Source organism: Rhipicephalus sanguineus, chromosome 5, assembly GCF_013339695.2.
Source record: "Rhipicephalus sanguineus isolate Rsan-2018 chromosome 5, BIME_Rsan_1.4, whole genome shotgun sequence".
NCBI classification, from domain to species: domain Eukaryota; kingdom Metazoa; phylum Arthropoda; class Arachnida; order Ixodida; family Ixodidae; genus Rhipicephalus; species Rhipicephalus sanguineus.
The window spans coordinates 16426424-16446243 of record NC_051180.1 but is presented as its reverse complement, the minus strand read 5'-3'; the positions used below and the strand labels follow the sequence as shown (position 1 = coordinate 16446243).

The 19820-nt window shown below is 46.7% G+C and overlaps 1 protein-coding gene and 1 long non-coding RNA gene across 6 annotated transcripts in view; one reads left to right on the top strand and one right to left on the bottom strand.

Moving 5' to 3' along the window:
• LOC119393286 (uncharacterized) overlaps positions 1 to 19820 on the bottom strand; it is a 148279-nt gene that overhangs the window by 98140 nt on the left and 30319 nt on the right. The window lies entirely within an intron of this gene.
• Positions 3341 to 19820, top strand: part of LOC119393284 (Friend leukemia integration 1 transcription factor-like) — a 47321-nt gene continuing 30841 nt past the window's right edge. For 2 of the 5 annotated variants that reach the window (XM_049416185.1, XM_049416188.1), the window contains exon 1: positions 3343 to 4319. In XM_049416185.1, coding sequence (XP_049272142.1) covers positions 3380 to 4319 — 940 coding nt within the window. In that variant the 5' untranslated portion in view covers positions 3343 to 3379. Of the gene's footprint in view, positions 4320 to 19820 lie in introns of all 5 variants that reach the window. The other 3 variants (XM_049416187.1, XM_049416189.1, XM_037660219.2) reach the window with 3 other exon arrangements.

Genomic DNA, 19820 nt, shown 5'->3' with positions numbered 1-19820 from the left:
GGCGGCCAATAATAAGGCTCGAGGACGGCCCGCCTCGCTTCTTCCCTTTCGCTACCACCTCCCACTTTGGAACGCTGCTGCGTCGAGGCTCGGTTTGGCTTGGCTACAAAGTGGATCTTGTGTGACCCCCCTCCCCTCACTTCTATCGTCACCAAAACGCTTTCTCACAAGCCCCCCTCGCTCGTCGTAAGGGGTGCAGGGGTGCGCGCTTTATTGGTCTCCGCTTATTGGAGGAAGGCACAATTTGAATTCGCGAATAACTCCTCCTGCGAGTCGAAAAAAACTTCCATTTTGTATCTGCGTGGATGTCAGGTGGCGAGCCCTCCGTGGCTTCTATAAGCAGTATCTTTTTGTGTTAGCACATCTGACCTTCACCCTCTCGGAGTTTGTCTGGCCGTGCGAGGAGATGAACCAAAATGGGCGGAGAGAGTTCGTGCTAAGAGTTTATTATTTTCTTTGCCCAACTGCCTCCTAGTATTGCGCCGAAGGACCCGCTTTTTTGCGTGTTTGTGTATGAACTAGTACGCCAGGCCTTTCTTTTCTTGTCGCTCTCACTCGCCCCTCGCCTACTTGCATCGGCAGAGCCATCTCCTCTCAGACAACTCTGTAGTGAAATTAGCTGCCGGCAACTGTGGCGGAAAAAAAAAAAGAGCGCCTCCGGTTCAAATCAGTCGACTTTCTATGGAGTGTGCGGTGCGGACCACGTGCGTGAAAGCTGTGCTTGCCTGCCAAGAGGCCCATTGCTCTGGATACTTGTACGGCGTGCGACATGTGCATCTGATGACAACGTACAACACCCGGTAAAACATCGTTGCTTCTTTTCTCCGTAATTCTGAGACTCACTTTTGGTTTTCAACTCACGACAACCTGTTCACGAGGCGGTATGATCAACTCGTTAATGGATTTAGCTGGGCTCGCTGGTACTGACTGAATACTTCCATAATACTAGCGAGCACACACAAATACTGTGTCCTGTGTCGTTCTGTGTAGCCTTTGTGTGTGTTCGCTAGTGTTATGGAAGCATTCGGTATGACCAAACTGATTTATTGGACCAACATTACTCTCGAATCGGGTTTATTATCGGCTTTACTAAAATAACGTACTCTATTTCTCTACGACCGCAGCATTAAGGGTTGTCATTACTATACGATAGCTTCGATTCCCGGATAATTAAAACGCGTTTGTAAAAGAGTCCGCTAGTGGGAGCCATTTCACACGAATGCAGTGCATTGTGGACTTATCCCTTTGTTCCTTATTTTGTAAATGATGAGAATTTCACGAAGCTTTTACGCGTGCTCTGCCGCCCGCATGGTAACTTTGCATACAACGACACTGTATCTCATTGACAGTGCGTCGGTACGTAATGAAGCTATCTGTGCATGTTTGTTGCTGTGCCAGAATTTCACACCAGTTTGCATAAGAGAACTGACAGCCGGGCTAGTTAGTCATGATTCACCTTGAATTAGCTTGTACAGCGCGAAATACAACGCGGTCGACAACGAACCGCGAACAGACAGCGCTGTACAAGTCTATTAAATATTAATCACTTGGTATAAAGTCGCCAGTGCTGGAGTCTGGTATTCTGCGTACGTTTTCTCACCCCGTGTTTGGGTTAAAGGTAGGATTCTCCGCAAAGCCTTACAGTGTTAACGATTGCTTTCCATGAATGCATCTCAGAAACCGTATTTCTACGACTCAGTGGTTCACTTTTCGCGTTCATATTCAGTCATCGTGTACATTTTGATCCTTGAACATATTCCTACGAAATATACCGGGAAAAGAAACAATGGGTCATTTACGGTGCACTATTATCATCATCATCATTTATTTACCCTTAAGGTAACCGCAAGGCATCCACGTAACCGCAAGGCATCCACTAACACCCATCTTTGAACTGTCGCTTAATCTAAGGACTGAACGGGCAACATGCGTTTCTTACACGTTGAAACGAATGAACACATTGTTTGATCTAGTCGATTTATAATTCGATTTATTTTTATTCACGACTCTTTGCTACAAAGAGTTCGACATTGTGGAAATAACAGCAGCATCAAGATCGACAACAATAGCCACAAATATCCTGAACAAGATTAGACATAGCTTCTACCGTAGCTTCTTTAAGAATCACTTGCATCTAATCTAATTTACGTACGTGATATCGCAACAGTACACACAGCACATTCTCGAAGTCACAACATTGTGGGATGTCGAAGTTGAGAGAACAGTGGGAATAAAACTCAAAATTTTTCGTGCTTAAGAACTTTTGCTAAGGTTATGCCGCATGTGACCTTATTGGAAGACCTAATTGCCGTGAAGCGAAATCACCCAAAACAAAAGCACAACAAACCCGAAGATACGGTGACACTGCCAATTGATTTTTATAGGCGTAAACGCAGTCATGAGTATACATGCAATCGCGCATGCGCGCAATGTATCATCCACAACTAACACCTTTCAAAGAATCTTGTTACAGGTTGTTATGTAACTTACACCATGGGCATGACACACTTTAAACACACGTAAAATTTTATCATTTTTCAATACCTTGTTTTGCGACAAAAACCAATGAAATAACTTTTATAATTCCCCAAATTTTCATGAAAGCTTGTATGCTGAAGCTATTAAAAAGCGAAAGCCTTTCATTATTACCCTTAGGTTTATTGAGAACTCATGGTTTGGGTAACTTTTAACAAGAGGTACGGTAAAAAAAGGCGCTTATAAATGATAGAGGGACAAATACAGTGTAAATAAGATACTGGCTGAAAAACCATCTTACTAGGCATAATTACTGATTTGTTTCACTTGCTGACTTTATCAGCTTAGCGAATGTGGCAATATCCCATGCCGAAAATTGTGCATAATTTCCAATGCAAAATTCACGTGTTCGTTAGTGATATTCATACTTGCACATGCGCTAACACGTTACTGGGAAAAACTGAGAGAAGAGACACGTATAGATGAGTAGTTATCAGTGATAATTACTGCATAAGCAATGATCACATAAACGCACTAATAGCACATACGGTAACAGACACGTACACAAAATAGTTGTTCACAAAATGCCTGCCTACTTCAAGTATAATTTCATGATACAGGCATGCAGGAACAACAAGAAAAAATTTGTCAGCGGCATCACATAATATATTATCTACTTTATTAATCACAAACAAATTTACATTTCCATATACGACCTTCCTGAGTGGTGAAAATAAAACTGCTTTTCTTCCATTTGTTTCAGGTGAAGACGATAGCTCTATGAACACAATACTGTACCAGAAGTGGAAGTACAACAAGGGGTCACCGAAGGAACCAAGAATGTAATGAAACTTACCGTATGTCGCACGGGAGAATGACCCCAGCCTGAGTGCGTATACATCCAATGTTCGTCGCGAAGAGCACTCTAATCGAATCGCGAGAAACTGCTGCGCGAGAGGCACCGCTCACCATGCAGGACGCAAATGTCGTAGGCACCATACCCACACCCCCGTACGAATACAGTGCCCACACCGGAGAGTACAACTGGGCCGACTTCCGGTTGCCTTCCTTGACGACGACGGCACTTCCGAAGCAGCCCATGTTCGAGGAGGCCGAGCTGTTCCACTCCTTATGTAACTCACTGCACTTTGCGGAAGACTTCAGGAGGACTGCGCAGACCTCGCTTCTAACTGATACCCCGGTGACTTCGCCCGAACAGCCGCAGCGAGAAGCGCAGCAACGCTGCGGCACGACAGCCGCTTCGTTAGGACTCGTCGGCGACACGGCGGAATGGTTCCAGCGCCGGACAGCGCGCGACCTGCCACTTCAGGGGCTCGTCGAAGAAACGCCGAGCTTGGTGCCCGGAGTGGGCGAGAAATCGCGCCAGAATTCTTCGTCGCCCAGCATGTACGACGAAGTTGTTGGTCCCGCGGGGGCCACGGCGTCGTGCAGGCCCGAGACACCCGGAGAGAGGCGAACATCGTCGGAGGCCTACTCGACGGAGGAGCACGACGAGTGGGCAATAGAAGACGTTGCCGTCTCTGCCAAGGGCTGGCCTTCGGCTTCGTCACCAGCCGACGCGGCGGCGGCTGATTCAGCTGCCGGACGTGAATCAGCCGAGCGGCGCGGCCGGAACTCGGGGAGCCTGAGCGGCGTTTCCGAAGACGCCGCGAGCCAAGCGGCGCAGGTCGCCGCAGGCGTCAATGGGACACCGGCGTCTCCTAATGCTGTCGTACAAAACATTTCTACGGCGTCGACGGAGAGCTTATTGGGGACAGTGACTCTTGAATGTGAAGAGGACGTCGAATCCGAGACGGAGGAAGAGCAGGTGCTGCTGCCTTCAGGTGAGCGTTGCCGCTTCCGCTGTTTTCTCTAAAGACTCGTTATTGCGACGGTCGGCCCAGTGCGTGGCCAAGTAGTCACGCAATTCGTGGTCCGGTGGCCACCGCAGCCGCCGCTGATTTCCTCCGATGCCGCCGTCTCAGAGCCGAAAAATAAACAAATAGAAGGCAAGCAGCACGGACGCGTAATTAGACGTGCCTCGCACGTGGTCGAGAGTCGAGTCGTGAGTCAGCGTTGGGCGCATGACTAAGAGCCATCCGATGACTATACGGCATTAGTTGGATATGTTATGTACTACGTTCCCTTCGGTCAACCGACGAGTAAGTAGTCATTCGTGAGCATTTGAGTCTAACGGAGATATGGGTGTACGGCTGAACAATTCGCCAATAAGCGATGGGGACATGTAGGTTTGGTTTCCACTTGAGGCATGTTATCGTCTTGAGGTCTTTTATTTCACTTCAGTCATGATTTCTGGGTTTCAACTTAACGGAAGAATTACTCTTTCTGACTTCATTTCTGTTTCTTCAGGTTGCGACTATAACGAACGCTTTAGCTCATATGGTTCCATTGTTTGCTGTTTTCACTCCCGCATACGAGGCTCTATCGGCCACTTAGCAGCACAGCTTTCGAGGTGACACCATGCGATAAAGAAAGAGCATCCGCCGTTTAGGCCGTGAGTGGCACGGGCTGACATTTCTTTGGGACTAACCTTTTACGCATATGCAAATGGACGAGAGGATGGCGCTGCTGCAGCTGAATTGATGATTCATAGGTAAAAACAGCACAAACGCAATGAAACAAGGAAGACACGGGACAGAGTGCTGACTTCAACTTCAACGGTTGAAGTCAGCACTCTGTCCCGTGTCTTTCTTGTGTTTCGTTTCGTTTGTGCTGTTTTTACCTGTGAACTATGCGTAACCAATTAGCCTGCCAGCAAATGTTATTGATTTGATGAATCACCGCACACGTAATTAGGTATGTTGGCTCAGCTCCCATTTGCAGCAAGGCATACCTTTTCGTTCCACTTCATGTCCCTTTATTTTTAATTTCTGCATTTCAACTTGACGTAATTACCCCGATCCTGCATGGACAAGATGAACCAAGCACATTTCTGTCGTATTTCACAATTCTTTCTAGTTGAGGCTAGTGTGAAACTCCATTTTTCGTGACGGGACACTTGTAGATACTCGTTTCTGCGTGACATAATGTATTGACAACCCGTCTGTCATGTTATGCACGCATGCATTCGTGCATGCATGCATGGACGAATCCGAATAGAATGAGGTGCACAGGGCCTCAGTTACTTCGTTACAGAAAGGTGTATCGCAATCACAGCTCAGAGAGCGAGAGAGAGGTAGAAGAGAAGGGCAGGGAAGTTAACTAAGGTTCATGCGGATTTCGTTCACTCTACATTGAGGGGTATCGAAGAGAGCAGAAGAGAAAAGCGAAAATTTCATTCAGTATCAAACTAATGTTCCACGTAACCGTATACACACCTACAAAGATGCACTGTAGTCTTCTCAAGTTTTGACGAGGTGCACTCCATGACCGTGTGCCAACATGTATGCAATGTTCGAACACGGCAATCGGTTCAAACGTAATTCACTCGCATGGAACATAAAAGACACCAGACAATAGGTTGTCATACGATGTCTCTGAACGCGTTCAATTTTTGCAATATTTGTCAGATTAATGCAGTTCCATACAAAAGAACTATACCCAGCTCCGAGCAAACGAATGAAAAATACAAGAGAACGAGGCAGCTGCTATTTTGTTAACTTTCTCGTCATCGTTGATGCCAGGCCGAAATTCTTCTAAGATGGATTAACAATGCTTGTGCTAAGTTCTTCAAATGTTAGTCGTGAGGCATTGAGTATTCCAGCTCGCTCTTTTCAGCGGAATGTTCTTCTACTGAGTATTCGTAAAGCAAGGCACACACTTTATGACTAAAAGAAACAACAAGTGCTTTTAAGCTCAAATACTTCAGTAAAAAGTTAGAAGCACACGAGTTCGCAACATAATACACGTCTTCCTGTATATAATTCACAATCATGCACTGTTTTAATTTCACGGTGAAGTTTTATATCGTCAGCTTACAAAAGCAGACGTAAATTACGCAATTAATAATAATAATAATAATAATAATAATAATAATAATAATAATAATAATAATAATAATAATAATAATAATATCCAGGAACAGCTAGGAAGGCTTTGTACTAGCGGAATTTTAAAAACAAATACACAAAACACAATTAGTGCAGGAAGGACTACTCGGGAAGGAAAAACTATATTAAATAATAAATGAACAGGCGAAAAATAAAAACAAGAAACAGTTGTAAAAACGAGTTAATAATAAAACATGAATATCTACAGCTGTCGAAAATACATAAAACTGAACTATGAAATATGCCTATAGGCATATTTCATAGTTCAGTATGCTGATTGCCTACTGCTTGTTTATTTTTAACGGTCGCGCCAACAAGGCTGCGTATAAAACACGGAATGCTGTCTTGTATACACAGACTCTTGCGGCACTCGAAGTTGTACACGATCAAAAAGTTCTGAGCAATTTATAGTGTCATGAACCAGCTTAGAGAAGACGCAAACTGAGGTCGTTTAAAACGTATTGACCTCAGACGTGCAAGTTGACATAGATTCAAAAAGGCTGCAGACCATGACCACGACAACGGCAAAAGCATGCAGTGTTTGAAAATGGATGCGAGTTTATTCCAGATTTCTCGCTCGATGAGTTAAGAACTTAATTTGCACCCTTTGCCCAAACTACGGAGGCCCCCTCCCCAAGCGCTAGGCAGTATATTATTTATGATTTGTCAACACAGTTGACTCTAGCGACAACCGTTACACAGTATGTAACAAATGATAGGTTCATACACAACAACAGTCTTAGAAAACACTGCGTAAAGGAAAGAAAGTTATATAAAGGACAAAATCAATCAACATCATTCATTTGACTTGCTTGAAAGAAATCATAAAGGAAAATACAAAATACAAAAGCAATCAACGTAAGTCATTATACTGGCAATCAATGTTTGTAAGTTTTCTGTATGTTTTTCAAGTGCTTCTACACCCCAATCGTTTAGGTTTAAAAGGGCGGCATAAGAAGGGAATTCATCTGATTGGTACATTCCATAGACATTGTCAGATCAAGAGTAATTTTTTTTACATAAACATTAATAACAATTTAACGTAGATATGAAGTGAGGCCATTAGTGACCGAGGATGGTGCCGCGTACTCTTTGCCTTGCGACTAACGTAAACATTCGAGACAGCAATCAACGTAACATTGCCGTGAACACCTTTCTGTCTATTTTCAACCGGTGTATAGCGCATCCGGTGTTGCGAATTTAGAAGGCCTACGAAACAGAAAATTCGGAAATACGTTTATGGAGCTAAAAAAAAATAGAGAAGTTTTCTTCGTTTTGAAGCAACGGTTGCCTCTTCTCACTTGTTTATTAATATATGATTTCAAAAATTGACCGGGGCATTGTCTAGGAATGAAAAATAAGCGCCTGCAACGGTGCATTTTCAACGGTTGTGTTCCTACAATGGGGAAGAGACGTTCTTTATCACGTGAAAAGGCAAAAAATCCTTAACTGGGGGTGTCGCACTAGCGATACCCCCAATTCTTCAAGCCTCAATACTCTCCTGAAGCTTGTTGCTGAAGCTTGTGTTTATCACGTCAACGATATGCACGTCTTGTAGGACAGTCCACATCCCTCGGCTATATTTCTTGAGTTGCTTCAACTAGTTGAAAGCTGCAGTTGCCATCACTTTTCCCAGCAGAGATGATGCCCTTTCGACTTTCAGGAAAGCCAACGACCCGCGTGCAGTCGGCTCTTTACGTCGTCTTTCGCTTGCCGAGTCGGTGGGTAAAAAGATTCGCGGTGATGACGGACAAAGAAGAAAAGTAGAGAAAAGGGGAGCAGTTAACCTGGTCTAACTACCGGTTAACCGTTGCCCGCTAGGCGTGTGCCGCTGACCTGCAAGCTGCCGTGCCTGATTACACGTTGCTTTGCAAAAGAAGGGAAGCCGCCTTCGCTTCCGTTCTTTCATTAACAAGTTGAAGCGCCGACACGTATAAATAGTGTTAGGAACAAGCAAAACAAACAAACAAAAAAGAAAAAAAAAACAGGAGCGTGGCCGCCGCTGCCTGTTGCAAATGATATACCACAACCATTAGAAACTTTCTCGCGTTCACTCTGCGAGTATCTCTCAAATATTTCTCTTTTCTGATTCGCGGGCAATGAGGAGAATCGTGTTAGCGTACGGATTCCTTGAAACACTGCGCCTTTCTTAATCATTCCTTTTCTTTATTTTCTCCCACTGCGAGCAAGAGTTTTCCGAGTTGCCTTCGCATTATCCAGCTTAGCCGGCCTCGTCGCCAACATTCGTATAAAGCGGACGCAATTAACTCGTCGCCACTCGGACGGGCGCCGTCCGTCTTGCCCGGGTCCCTAGAAGAGGTCGTACGTACTACCGCTGGGCGGCGTCCACAACAAGCCACCGACCCTGGACTTCCTCCTCGTAACCTGGTGTCAAGTGTACCAGCTACACGGGCGCGCGCCGCCAATCAAGCGCTCGCTCGCCTTATAACGAGGTGTAGAACGAGACGCATCGCCGTCGTCAGGCCACACCAGAGTAAAGGGGGCGCCGGGGGCACAAAGGTGCCGCGACCACGTGCCAAGCCTCCGCGACCAGAGGCGCCGGCGCGGCGGCCATGCGATTCATATACACCTGCCGCCATCGTGGCACACTTGTTGCGGGCCGCGCGATTCCACGCACGCTAACGAACGCACGAACTGGCGCTGTTCCTCTTGCCACGTGGTGGAGAGAGAGAAAGAGAGAGCAGCAGCACAGCTCACCGTTCTCCAGGAAAGCGATCGAGCTAGCGTCGTTCGGGGCGCCGCGGCGACGACGCGATTTCTGTGGGCGGCGAGCGCGCGCGTGGAGCGCCGGCTTCTGGGAAACGAATCTAATTTCGTAAACGCCGCTGGACCTTCGCGTTGAACCGAACGAGCGGGGGAAACAGGCGAGTATACGAAAGGACGCAAGAAAGAACAAAAAAAAAATGAACCTTGTGGGGCAAGATGTATGGGAAGTTACAGCACGACGCGACAAATTAGTTTAGGAAAAATAAATGTAATTTCATTCCCTAGACAACGTTGGTGGTATGACAGCGCGTAGCCAACATCGGCAATAATTTTGTCAACCTTGGCCATCATTTAGCCGACACTATCCGACATTAGCCATAGTTTAACCAACACCAACCAACCCAGTGATGACGAGTGCTGGTAGTACGCAAGTAAATGCGGTATTTGAAGTCACGTGACTTAGCGAGAGGTTCTACTGGACCACACTGCCTTGAAATCGGCCCATATCTTTCTTCGTAAATCGGACATCGTACCTTATTATAGAATGCGATTCAAAGCAGTCAAGGAAGACATTTAAGCAATTTTGGGATGCAAGATTCGTTTAAACAAGTCGTGATATACGCGATTAACACACGCGTTGTATGACGCGTTTGTTTGTTTCGTTTGACCCCTGGCTCTCTGTGACGATGAGTGCGTAGGCAGGAAGGGCGATGTGGGAGAAGAAAAGTGGCGCTCTGTCTTTTCGCGTCCAACGTGGCGTTCAACTTCGTTTAATCGTTATATCGTAACGCTTTCCTAATCCGCTTCACGAAGGTTTCGAAACATGGTTGTAATCGCAGCGGGCGACACTCGAGCTCTCGCTCTCTGCTGAGAGGTCATGAGAGGCACCGGCGGCGCGCCAGGCAAGGACGGCGGCAGCCACCGCCGATGCATGAATCACGAGAAACTTGGCGCCGTAACAATAAGGAAAGTGCTTCTAGCGCGGCAGTAAAGACACTGTCGTTGCCTCCGCTTGAATCAGCGGCGCCGTCTCCAGGAAAACACGGACGGATTCACGAAGGGGAGGGGCCTTGCTCTGTAGTACTACGCTCCGAAAACATGAATGAAAAACCGTGGCTCGCCTGGAGCGTGACGTATAACTTTGGCGCCCACTCTGGCCCTGTTTCAAGAGAAGGAAAACAGGAGGGGGTGGGGTGGGGGTGGGGGGGGATTGCCTGACTCCTTGTGGCTGTCGACCTTTTTTCGACAGGGGTGGTTGCAAATGACACTTAGCAAGATTGAAGAGGAATAAAGAGGCATTTCTGTGCGGATGAAAACAACTGCAGTATGGCAATAGCAGCCAACTGAAGAAGCGTCCAGCATTTGCCGCGTCCTATTTATTTTGCAACTTCTACTGGTTGATCACCCAACCTTTTTGAATTGTTAACTTCGCATCCACTACGTATAGTAGACGCTTGGACCTTACAGCACATCTCGAAACATCAGCCACAGCTTGCAGCGTGATACTTCGTGATCAGCCTGTTTTTGTTTTTTTTTTTTCATTTATAAGCGAAAGCGCTGAATATAAAGAAACCAGAATGAATGAAGAAAACGCCGACAAATGCTTTTTGATTTTTGAAGCGAACTGAAATAACACAATGTGGAACCTTTAACACAATAATTCAGGCCAGGTCAGGTCGCGTATGAGTTCGTATTCAAAAACGCTTCTTTTTATCTAAAGAAGGTTTCCAGTTACAAGCACTTTTCTCATTTGTTCCGCAAGTACGACGCATTGTTAGTCACTAGGAGCAATGATTACATATAATTTGTAAAACTTATAAGTATATAAAAACTAAAAAAAACGGTACGTCCTTCATACAGTAGCTGGCTCATCTGACGAAAACATAGCCTTATATCCCACAAGAAATAATAAACCTTGGTAAGTGTGAACATACAAAACAAGCTAAGGCCAATACATTACAAAACAAGTTACCCAACTACTAAATACATTGCACAAAAACAAAATTAAATTAGAGAGCATAACTTTAAAAGAACTACGCATTCATTTTAAACCTACTTAAATTACCACTAAAACTGTCGGCAGAGATGGCATCAATTTTTTTATGTATTTTTTTCCTCGTTGCCTTAATTGCGAATTGTTCTTTTTTTCACCCTGCTAAAACTGTAGCGATTTTCATGCGTAATTGTTAAGAAGTTTCTGTAAGCTCACTGTTAGTGGAAAAACGTGGCTTCATCAAGCTGTCTATGTCGGCAGCCTTTTCCGCTGATCTCCAGCATCATCTATGTGTTTGATCTAAATAAACTGATTATTGTTATTTTTTCTTAGGCCAGGCCACGTAATAGTTCATACTTATGCGGCAATCGTTGTTTTAATGTATAATATGCCTCTCACTTATGTTATATAGGTTTGTAGTACAATCATGAATGCTGGCTACATGCAATTACGGACGTCTAAATATCGCGCTGGAGCAGCATTTAAAGAGCGCATACTATGGCGTATGCCAAAGGCGCACCTCTTGTGTCTTCATGTTACACTGCTTCAGTTCTCCAATCGAGATTGAAGTTCGAAGGAACTGTCCCATTTGTGCGCAATCTCCGAGCACGCTAACCTCTTTACCATCACTTGTCTCTAGAATAGCACCTGCACTGAGGAATGCGCCGGCAGCAGTGGCAGCTCATCTCATGCTGCTTGATATTCAGATGCCGTTCGCGCGGCAGTTCTGTTGGTCCTGCCACCCCTGCCATCCCTCTTACCCGGCCGCGCTCCCGGTGGCCCCCCGATCATGCGCCTCTGAGTCAGAGCTGCGGCTTTATCGCCGCATCGTGATCTCACGCGGCGCTCCTATCCTTGGTCCCGCGTCGTGCCTGGAGGCGCGGCAATGGTTGGCCGCGCACACGTATTCAGCGTCACCCTAGCCGCGTAAACTCGTGCCACTTTCCTTTAGGCGTGGACGAACGGTTGCCACCCGGTCACCTATGTAGTCCGCTTGTATATTCGGCGTCTGTCACGTCGCCGCTTGTAACGAGGTCACTTGACCGTGACTCATCCCTGAGTTGTTGCCATCGCGTGGTCGAGATATCACACGGAGTTACCGTTCGACAGAACTATTATATAGAGAAGCCTTACGAGCGCAGAAGGAAAGGGGACTGAAAAAAAAAATTTTTTTTCAGTTTGTTACTTTCCTTGCTTAGTTCTCGCGAACTCTCTATTTCTTCCCGTTTTTTTTTTAACATCGCCTCTCGAGGCAATTCACTGAAGCGGCAAGAGAACGAACTAATGAAAAATATTTTGCTTCAAGGCTACATTTATAAGCGTAGTGCAGTGGTGAAACACAAGCACTTACCGCAGTCGTTAAAGGGGTACTGACACAAAATTTCGCGGCCGAGATAGCCTGCTGGATCGATTTCCGTGTACGTGCGTGTACCATCTGCGAAATATCGACAGCGAATAAAGCTTGGAAGGTATTTTATATGAATATTGAAGTTCGCGTGCGCGATCCAGCATTATAGGGCGCACCTATTGCATTGACACCCTCGGAGGTGACCCGAGGTGACCCCCCTACTTCCCCTACGTAACCGTTGTAGCCGGTACAACAAGTTGTGATGACGTCGTAGCCGCCATTTTTGTTTTGACGCGCTCGCCGCTGCGCTGTTGGTGTCTCAAGGAAATCGTCGCCAACAGACGATGATGAGGAGGACGACGATAACGAGGACGATGATGGCGACGTCATCGCGCAGCACGTGCGGCAAGCGTGCGAATGCGAGGAGACGACGCGAACAGCGCGGAAGTGCGTCACACTTCTGTGTGCTGACGTGATCGAGCGCTGCAGCCGCTAGGTGGTGATAGTTGCACCCGGAGGCTTGTCGTTTTTGAAACCGAAACTGACACTGGTCGGTAATGAGGAGCCTGTAATTAATTATTTGTCGCGCGCTGCAGCAAACGATGTGCCGTGTTATGACTAACAGGCCCCCAGCAACACATTGCAGCAAAAAAACGCGAGGCCAAAATTTTTGTGTCAGTACCCCTTTAACTTGTATGGGCAATGAAGTTCAATGTGAATCCTTGCAGGATGACGTTATTCGACAAGGCTGTATGTAACATCGGTGAGGTTCCATGTGATACCGACAACTTTAATAACAACTGCAACGTGATTGTATGAAACATATTCTTTTTCTTTTGTTGGTTTCCTCACACCCTGTGAACGCACGCTCTCTCGAAGCTCAGAATAACGATGCGTAAAAAAAAGCTAAGTTACAACTAGCGTGTTTTAACCTCTTTGCACTTACCCTTCTGTCCTGAATCGAGCAATTATCTAGGTACTATGATTACATGTTCTGAAACCTGAGACCATTGACGCAGCTTTTTTCCTTATTTTAGTACCACGAGACTGTAAAGGTCGATGCGACCGACAAATGACATGTGGACGAAAGCATATGAAGTTTCTAATGACGCTCTCTGCTCAGTACAAATAATAACAGCGACGACGAAGGCAACAAAAACAACGTGTTTCTCGCTGCACATCACCTTATGGACATTCAAGGTGACAGAAATGCGCTGTCAGAACAAAAAAGGAAAAAAAACATTGAGAGTAGTGCTTGCCTGAGCTAGTTGGTTGCATATCGTGAGGAGGGTGTCTAGCCAAACGCATTGAGAAAGACACAATATGAAAGACGACATATCGCTGGACTAGCAATGGTGTGTCGTCTTTCTTCCTGTATTTGAACAGGAAGAAAGAGTGCAGTGGCAGTGCGTTTGGCTGGAAACTCTCCTTACAACAAACCATTTCATTCAAGCACAAATAATTGCGGAGATGAACAGTGGACACTTGGGAGGAAACATCTAACGTCGTGATCACTGGCCAGCTTTGCTCAGCTCGCCTTCTCCAGGGGCGTTTTCTGTTTGCTTTTTCTCTTCCCCGCAAGGCTTGTTCGCTAACCCGAAAGGAGGCGCACGGCCGCTTGTTCATCGCATACCTACCCGATGACCTAAACTGGCCGCGCGGCACAAGCACACGGTGTATACGGACGCGGAGGCGCTTACCGGTCTTTCACACAATGCGCATTCTTTTCTCACGCTCAAAACGTCCACGTAGATGATGCCCCGGCCGCTCCCCCAACTCCTTTCGCTGAGGCTACGCTCTTCTGGGACCGTGCCGCATCTTTTCTTTGCGCCCACTCCCGACTTCGTCCCAGTGGTCAGGTCGCTGCCTCCGATGCAGTGGCCGGGGAGCGTGTGAATTGACCCCGCTGCCGGGTCGCCCTCCAAACCCATCAGCGTGGGAGGCTGAGCAGCATCGAAGTGCTAAATCGAGATACGTATATCGCCTTGGATATCCGTACGGTAGTACTGTACGGAGCACGCTGTCAGCAGTGGCTGGGATTACTCGACACCTACACAATTTTTGTTCAATGGACTGGGATTAGTTATTTTTGCTATTAATGCAGAAACATGGCGAATATTGTTTGAATTGTAAATGACGCTATGTTGCTTTGTATGAATTCCTTGAACAGGCGGAGATTGCTTGCGCGGCAAATTATGCTGCTCAGTTAGCTGATAACCCTCGATGAATTCACTTTATGTAAGGTGTTGGCCACTAAATTTTTTCCGGGATTTGTGAAGGCGCACTTGCAAGTGAGGCTTTTGACATAGTATTTCCGGTACTATGTGTGTATCGCAAAAAAAGTAAATAAACAAAAAAATAAAATAAAACAAAACTCCGATTTGCGGGACATAATGCATATACGCATGTATTACGTGAATGTCATCGCATGATGAGCTACTTCCTCGTTACTAATTCCTCCGTAGCTTGATCGCTCCTTGTGTACAGTTATTCCAGTTATATTCTCTATGAAACGATCCCCACAGACACGTTTCCCATTGCTGGCTCGTGCTCAATAATTCCTAGAGGAGTTTCATCGTCCTACGCTCTGCCCTCGCAGTACGCGCACTGCTCTGCTGATCTTGTGCAACATAACTATATGTACACACGATAATCGTCGACATGCCTTTCACTTGCATTCCTTGGTCGCTTTCAAGCTCCATAAGGGAGAAGATGAACGGTGTACATCACCTGAAAGCAAATCACGTCCCTTCTCTCGAAGGCTCGTGCCTCGCAGTATGCCTCGAGCTGCGTAACATTGTGCAATCTTGATAGGCCACTGCGGGGATTATGGAATGTGTTCTCAGAAATTGCGCCCTTGCAAACTGGTCAAAGCAGTGCACGGCGCGTGTGGAGTTTGCGAGGCCTCGGTATTCGCCGGATATACTTGTACGCATTGCTTTTGTAAGACGCTGGCTGGGAATGACGTGAGGGCAGTGGTGTAGCCAGAGGGGTGGTTTGGAGTGATCAACCCCCCCCCCCCCCCCACCCACCCTCCCCCCCCCACCACCACCATCGCCGGAATATTTACATTTTGTATGAGTACATTACACGCACATTAGAAACACACGCACGAACATATGTAAAAAGGGTCGGACCGCCACCCTGCCTAAAACAAAAATTCTGACTATGCCCCTGTGTACGCGGGTTAACACGCACAAAGAAAGAATACAAGAAAACGTGGAAAGGAAGAAATTGTGGAGTGGCGAGCTTGAATTCCTTTTCTACTTTGCAAGTGCTCTTCGCTGCATTGCATGACTGCCGATCTAAAAGCACCATTCGTTGCTCGGACGACGCCAAAATTAGAGTAAACCGGGGTTGCTTCAGTCTTTGTGATGAACGTGAGATGAATATACAGATGTGGGTGTAGCCGAGAGATACGTCTAACTTTTGCTCAAACACACACGGGGAGCTTACTAAGTAACTGACCGCTATATAGGTAGGGGTTTGTAGTGAGCTTGTTCTGCAGACATAGATTTAATTAAACGTTAAAGAACCCCAGGTGGTCGAAATTTCCGGAGCCCTCCGCTACGGCGTTCCTCATAATCATATCGTAGTTGTGGAACGATAAACCTCAACAATTATTATATGATGTTCTGCAAACAGATGGTTTTACGCTTCTGAAAAAATGTGCTCAGGTAATGTAAAAAACAATCATCGCGTCTTCGTGTGCCGTTTCAGTATACTATATTGTCACGGGGACCCTTATTCTCAACTTTTCCAATTGAAAGTGCGCTATACATCTACATCACTGCGCATGCGTCAGTTAAGTGACAGTCTCTCATTGTAACATTTCACGCTATTCAATGGTCTTTTAGCCAAACAATATTACGTTGCGCATACATACGAATGCGCAAAGCTCGTTAGACAAAACAGGACGTTGTAACTGTAGTATTAGAAGAATTTAATTAATTGATGATAATGATGACTGTCAAGCGTGCGGACCGCTAAATGAGCCGTACTGTCCCCTAACCAACTGTCAAAGTGTTATTCGATCGAGTCTTTTGTAGACTTTGTACATAAGCTACAACGAGAAAAAAAAATAATTATGGCCTACTTTTGCGAAGTCATGCGTGGGGCTTGGGCCATGGAGTGGGGCTATGGAGTAGGGAACAGGCATAGTAGCACGCATCTATTTTGTTATTACGTTTTCACCACACTGGATAGCCACCTTAGCCCACAAAAACCAAGACAAGGCAAGTACGTAAGCAACATCAGACATAATAGCCAACAGTGCTGGCATGATGCTGATAGGTACATGCCCCAGACACATTGGACTCATCAAATGTTCTCATCATCGAACGGACTCATCAAATACACTAGCACCTATGCGGAGCCTAAGAGAGGAGAGGAGGGGGTGCTTGCACGTGTGCATAACTAGACGCGAAAGATAAGGAGAGGGAGAAACATTGTTAAAATAAAGAGAAACCACAGGGTCCTTGAAAGAGATGCCTTTCTCCAGGCTTTCGTACTTCACAGCCTCAGTTATGCGCTATCTATAGCTTCTCGCCCTCTCTCTCGTTATAATCTGTTTCGCTGTCAGTGCTCTGGCATATCTGGTTCCTCTCTTTTTTATTCGTCGCTAGAGGGGCACGCGCCTTATCCACAGCGCGCCGAACAAACTCTCTCGCTCGCTTTTTCTGAAGCCGGGGTCACGCGTCGACGATGCGCCGAGAATTCGGCAACGACGACGACCACGACGACGCAGCGCCGCCCTATTCTGAGAATACGAGGAGCATCGCGGAACAGGAGCCGTTGTTTCTCGGCAGTGGCGCAACTGGCCGCAACGACTCCCGCAGCGAGCGATGGCGAGCCGCTGAGCGAGTCTGCACTCTGCACACGGCGAGAGGTGCCGCGGAAGAGAGACGCACGTCTCTGAGATGGCGGCGCACTATTTAGGGCGCCCACCCCTCTCCCATGCACGAAAAAGAAACAGCGAGCTTCAGAGAGAGACGTTGCGTTCGTGTGTGCCACTGCAACAGCAACTTCTTCTCCCCCGGATCCTTCGTTTTGCCTATATCTCGCGTCTCGTCAAATTACCGGGTGTTCCGGGTGTGGTGGCGACGAACTTTAACGCGCGGCCGTAGCCGGGGGGCTCGTTCTCGTTTAACATAAAAATAGGGCGACGCAGATAACGTCCCGGGAAGGGCAGTGAAAATAGACACGCCGATCGTGGTAGGAAATAGTAAAAGACACTCACCGTGCACAACCTCGGCTTTACGAGGGACATGCGCCAATTCGTTAGGGTGAGGTGTGTGCGGGAGGGTAGAGGAGTGTATGTAAGAGAGGTAAAACGTTGTTGTGATTTGTTGCTTAAATAAATAAGTACATAACATCAAAGAAGAAGCTAAGGGAATTACTGCTGCCCGCTCTGTTTATAGCACAACCGGCTGACACCTCAACGGCGGTCAGGAGTGGGGTTATAGTGGGGCGTGGGGTAATGGGAAAATGTGAGTACCAAGAATGAGAGAGGTGATTTAGCAAATAAAATTTACACATATGCAACAAAGCAACTAATTGTTCGCCATGCTTGCCATGGAGTTTGTAAAAACTCCATGGCAAAGCAAGACACGAGGAAAGAAGGGCACATGTTTGTCTTCATGTCTTGTCTTACCGCGCGGTTTGTAAAGAGACGTACGAATCGTACGAATTCGTACGAACTCGCCCAGCCATCAACGCTAGTAGCCAGTTTTCGCTTGTAGAGTGACGAGGACATATTCGAAGTGTTGCTGGAAGTTCCCTATACGCCTGCCAACTGCTATATATTTGCAAGATGAGGGCTCCAGTAATCATCGATTGACGTTCGGTGCATTACATGGACAGTGGCTTTTCAGTGGCCTTTAAACAATAGCTTTCACTGCAGGAAAACACTTTTTTTCCATCAGTACGTGCGTACGGGTCTTTGCTAAAAATACTATAGGTCACCTTGTGCACAGTGGCTGGCATTTGCTGTTGGTGTTTCGTGCTCCGCCCCCTTGTACATGTCAGTTCTTGCGCTTGCTAAATTGCCACCTCTCATTATTTTTTAGTATTTAAAATTTTTTTCGAAGAACTAATGTCTTCCTTATAGGTGAAATGGAAATTGTGGAAGGCGCTTTCTTCCGACCTCCCCTCTTACATCACAGTTAATCGCACGGATAATTACTTTAACGATTGAAAACCGCTTACAGTGAGGCGATAAGTTTGTATACGCGCATGCAGGTTTGCAACACAACTCTCTTCCGTTTCATGATTATTAGTCGGTCATAATTCTAACATACTTTTGAACATAATATTTATGAAAAGTGGTTTTGAAAAGTATCTCTAATACATTCAAGAAAGAAAGTTTCAGTACAGGCCCCAATTAAAGAGAAAACGAAAGTGAACGACGAAATAGTATAACGTATTTTCTTTCACTTTTACTTCTCATTGGAAATATGCACAGAAGTTCAACGACCACGAGGACGTGGCAAGCTCCGAACGCCCGTGGAAGCCAATATAGTGGTGCTGGCTTTACATGTAAACATATGAAAAAGTCTAACTGCCTTACGGGCCTCAGCGTCTAACGATATTCAGCCCGGCACTGTTTTCTCACAACCTTTGACCTCCTTCATATAACACGCAGGTGCGTAAGCGTGGGATTGCGTTGCGGTGCCATACAGGCGCGGTGACGAAAACACCACAATTAAAAAGAGAGAGAGAGAAGAAGAGACTTTGGAAGGCAAGCAGTGTAAAGAGACGGACCTTGCCACCTTTTTTTCGGAGGGCAACTCGTAATCAGCGCCAACAGTAATTGCCCTCGTCGCCAGCATCGCTGATGCGCCGCCGCCGGACTCGGTGGATGCGAGAGCTTCTCCCGGTCGCGACCTGGGTGCGGCTCCTACCCGGAGACGCTGGACGACGCTCGGAGCCAACCTTCGACCCGGATTCACCTCTTCGCCGTTGTGTGTGTGTCCGGCTGCCCCGTATACGGTAGCGGCAGCAGGAGCAATGCGGACCTTCGCTGCAGCGGCGGTGGCGACGTTTATTGATATCGCCCCACCACTATTACGCCCCGCAGACCGCGCGGTCAAACTCTGCTCCATCCGCGTTCGCGCGTGAGGCCGCACCCATGCAACGGCGGACTCGACGCGCTTCAATTTGAGCCGCTTGTCAGTCGGGGCGGAGAAACTGCAGTTCCGCCTGCCCCGTTACCATAGTAGAAGGCGGGACATCGCTTCGTTGTGGCTTGCCTGTACTTAGCTGCTCT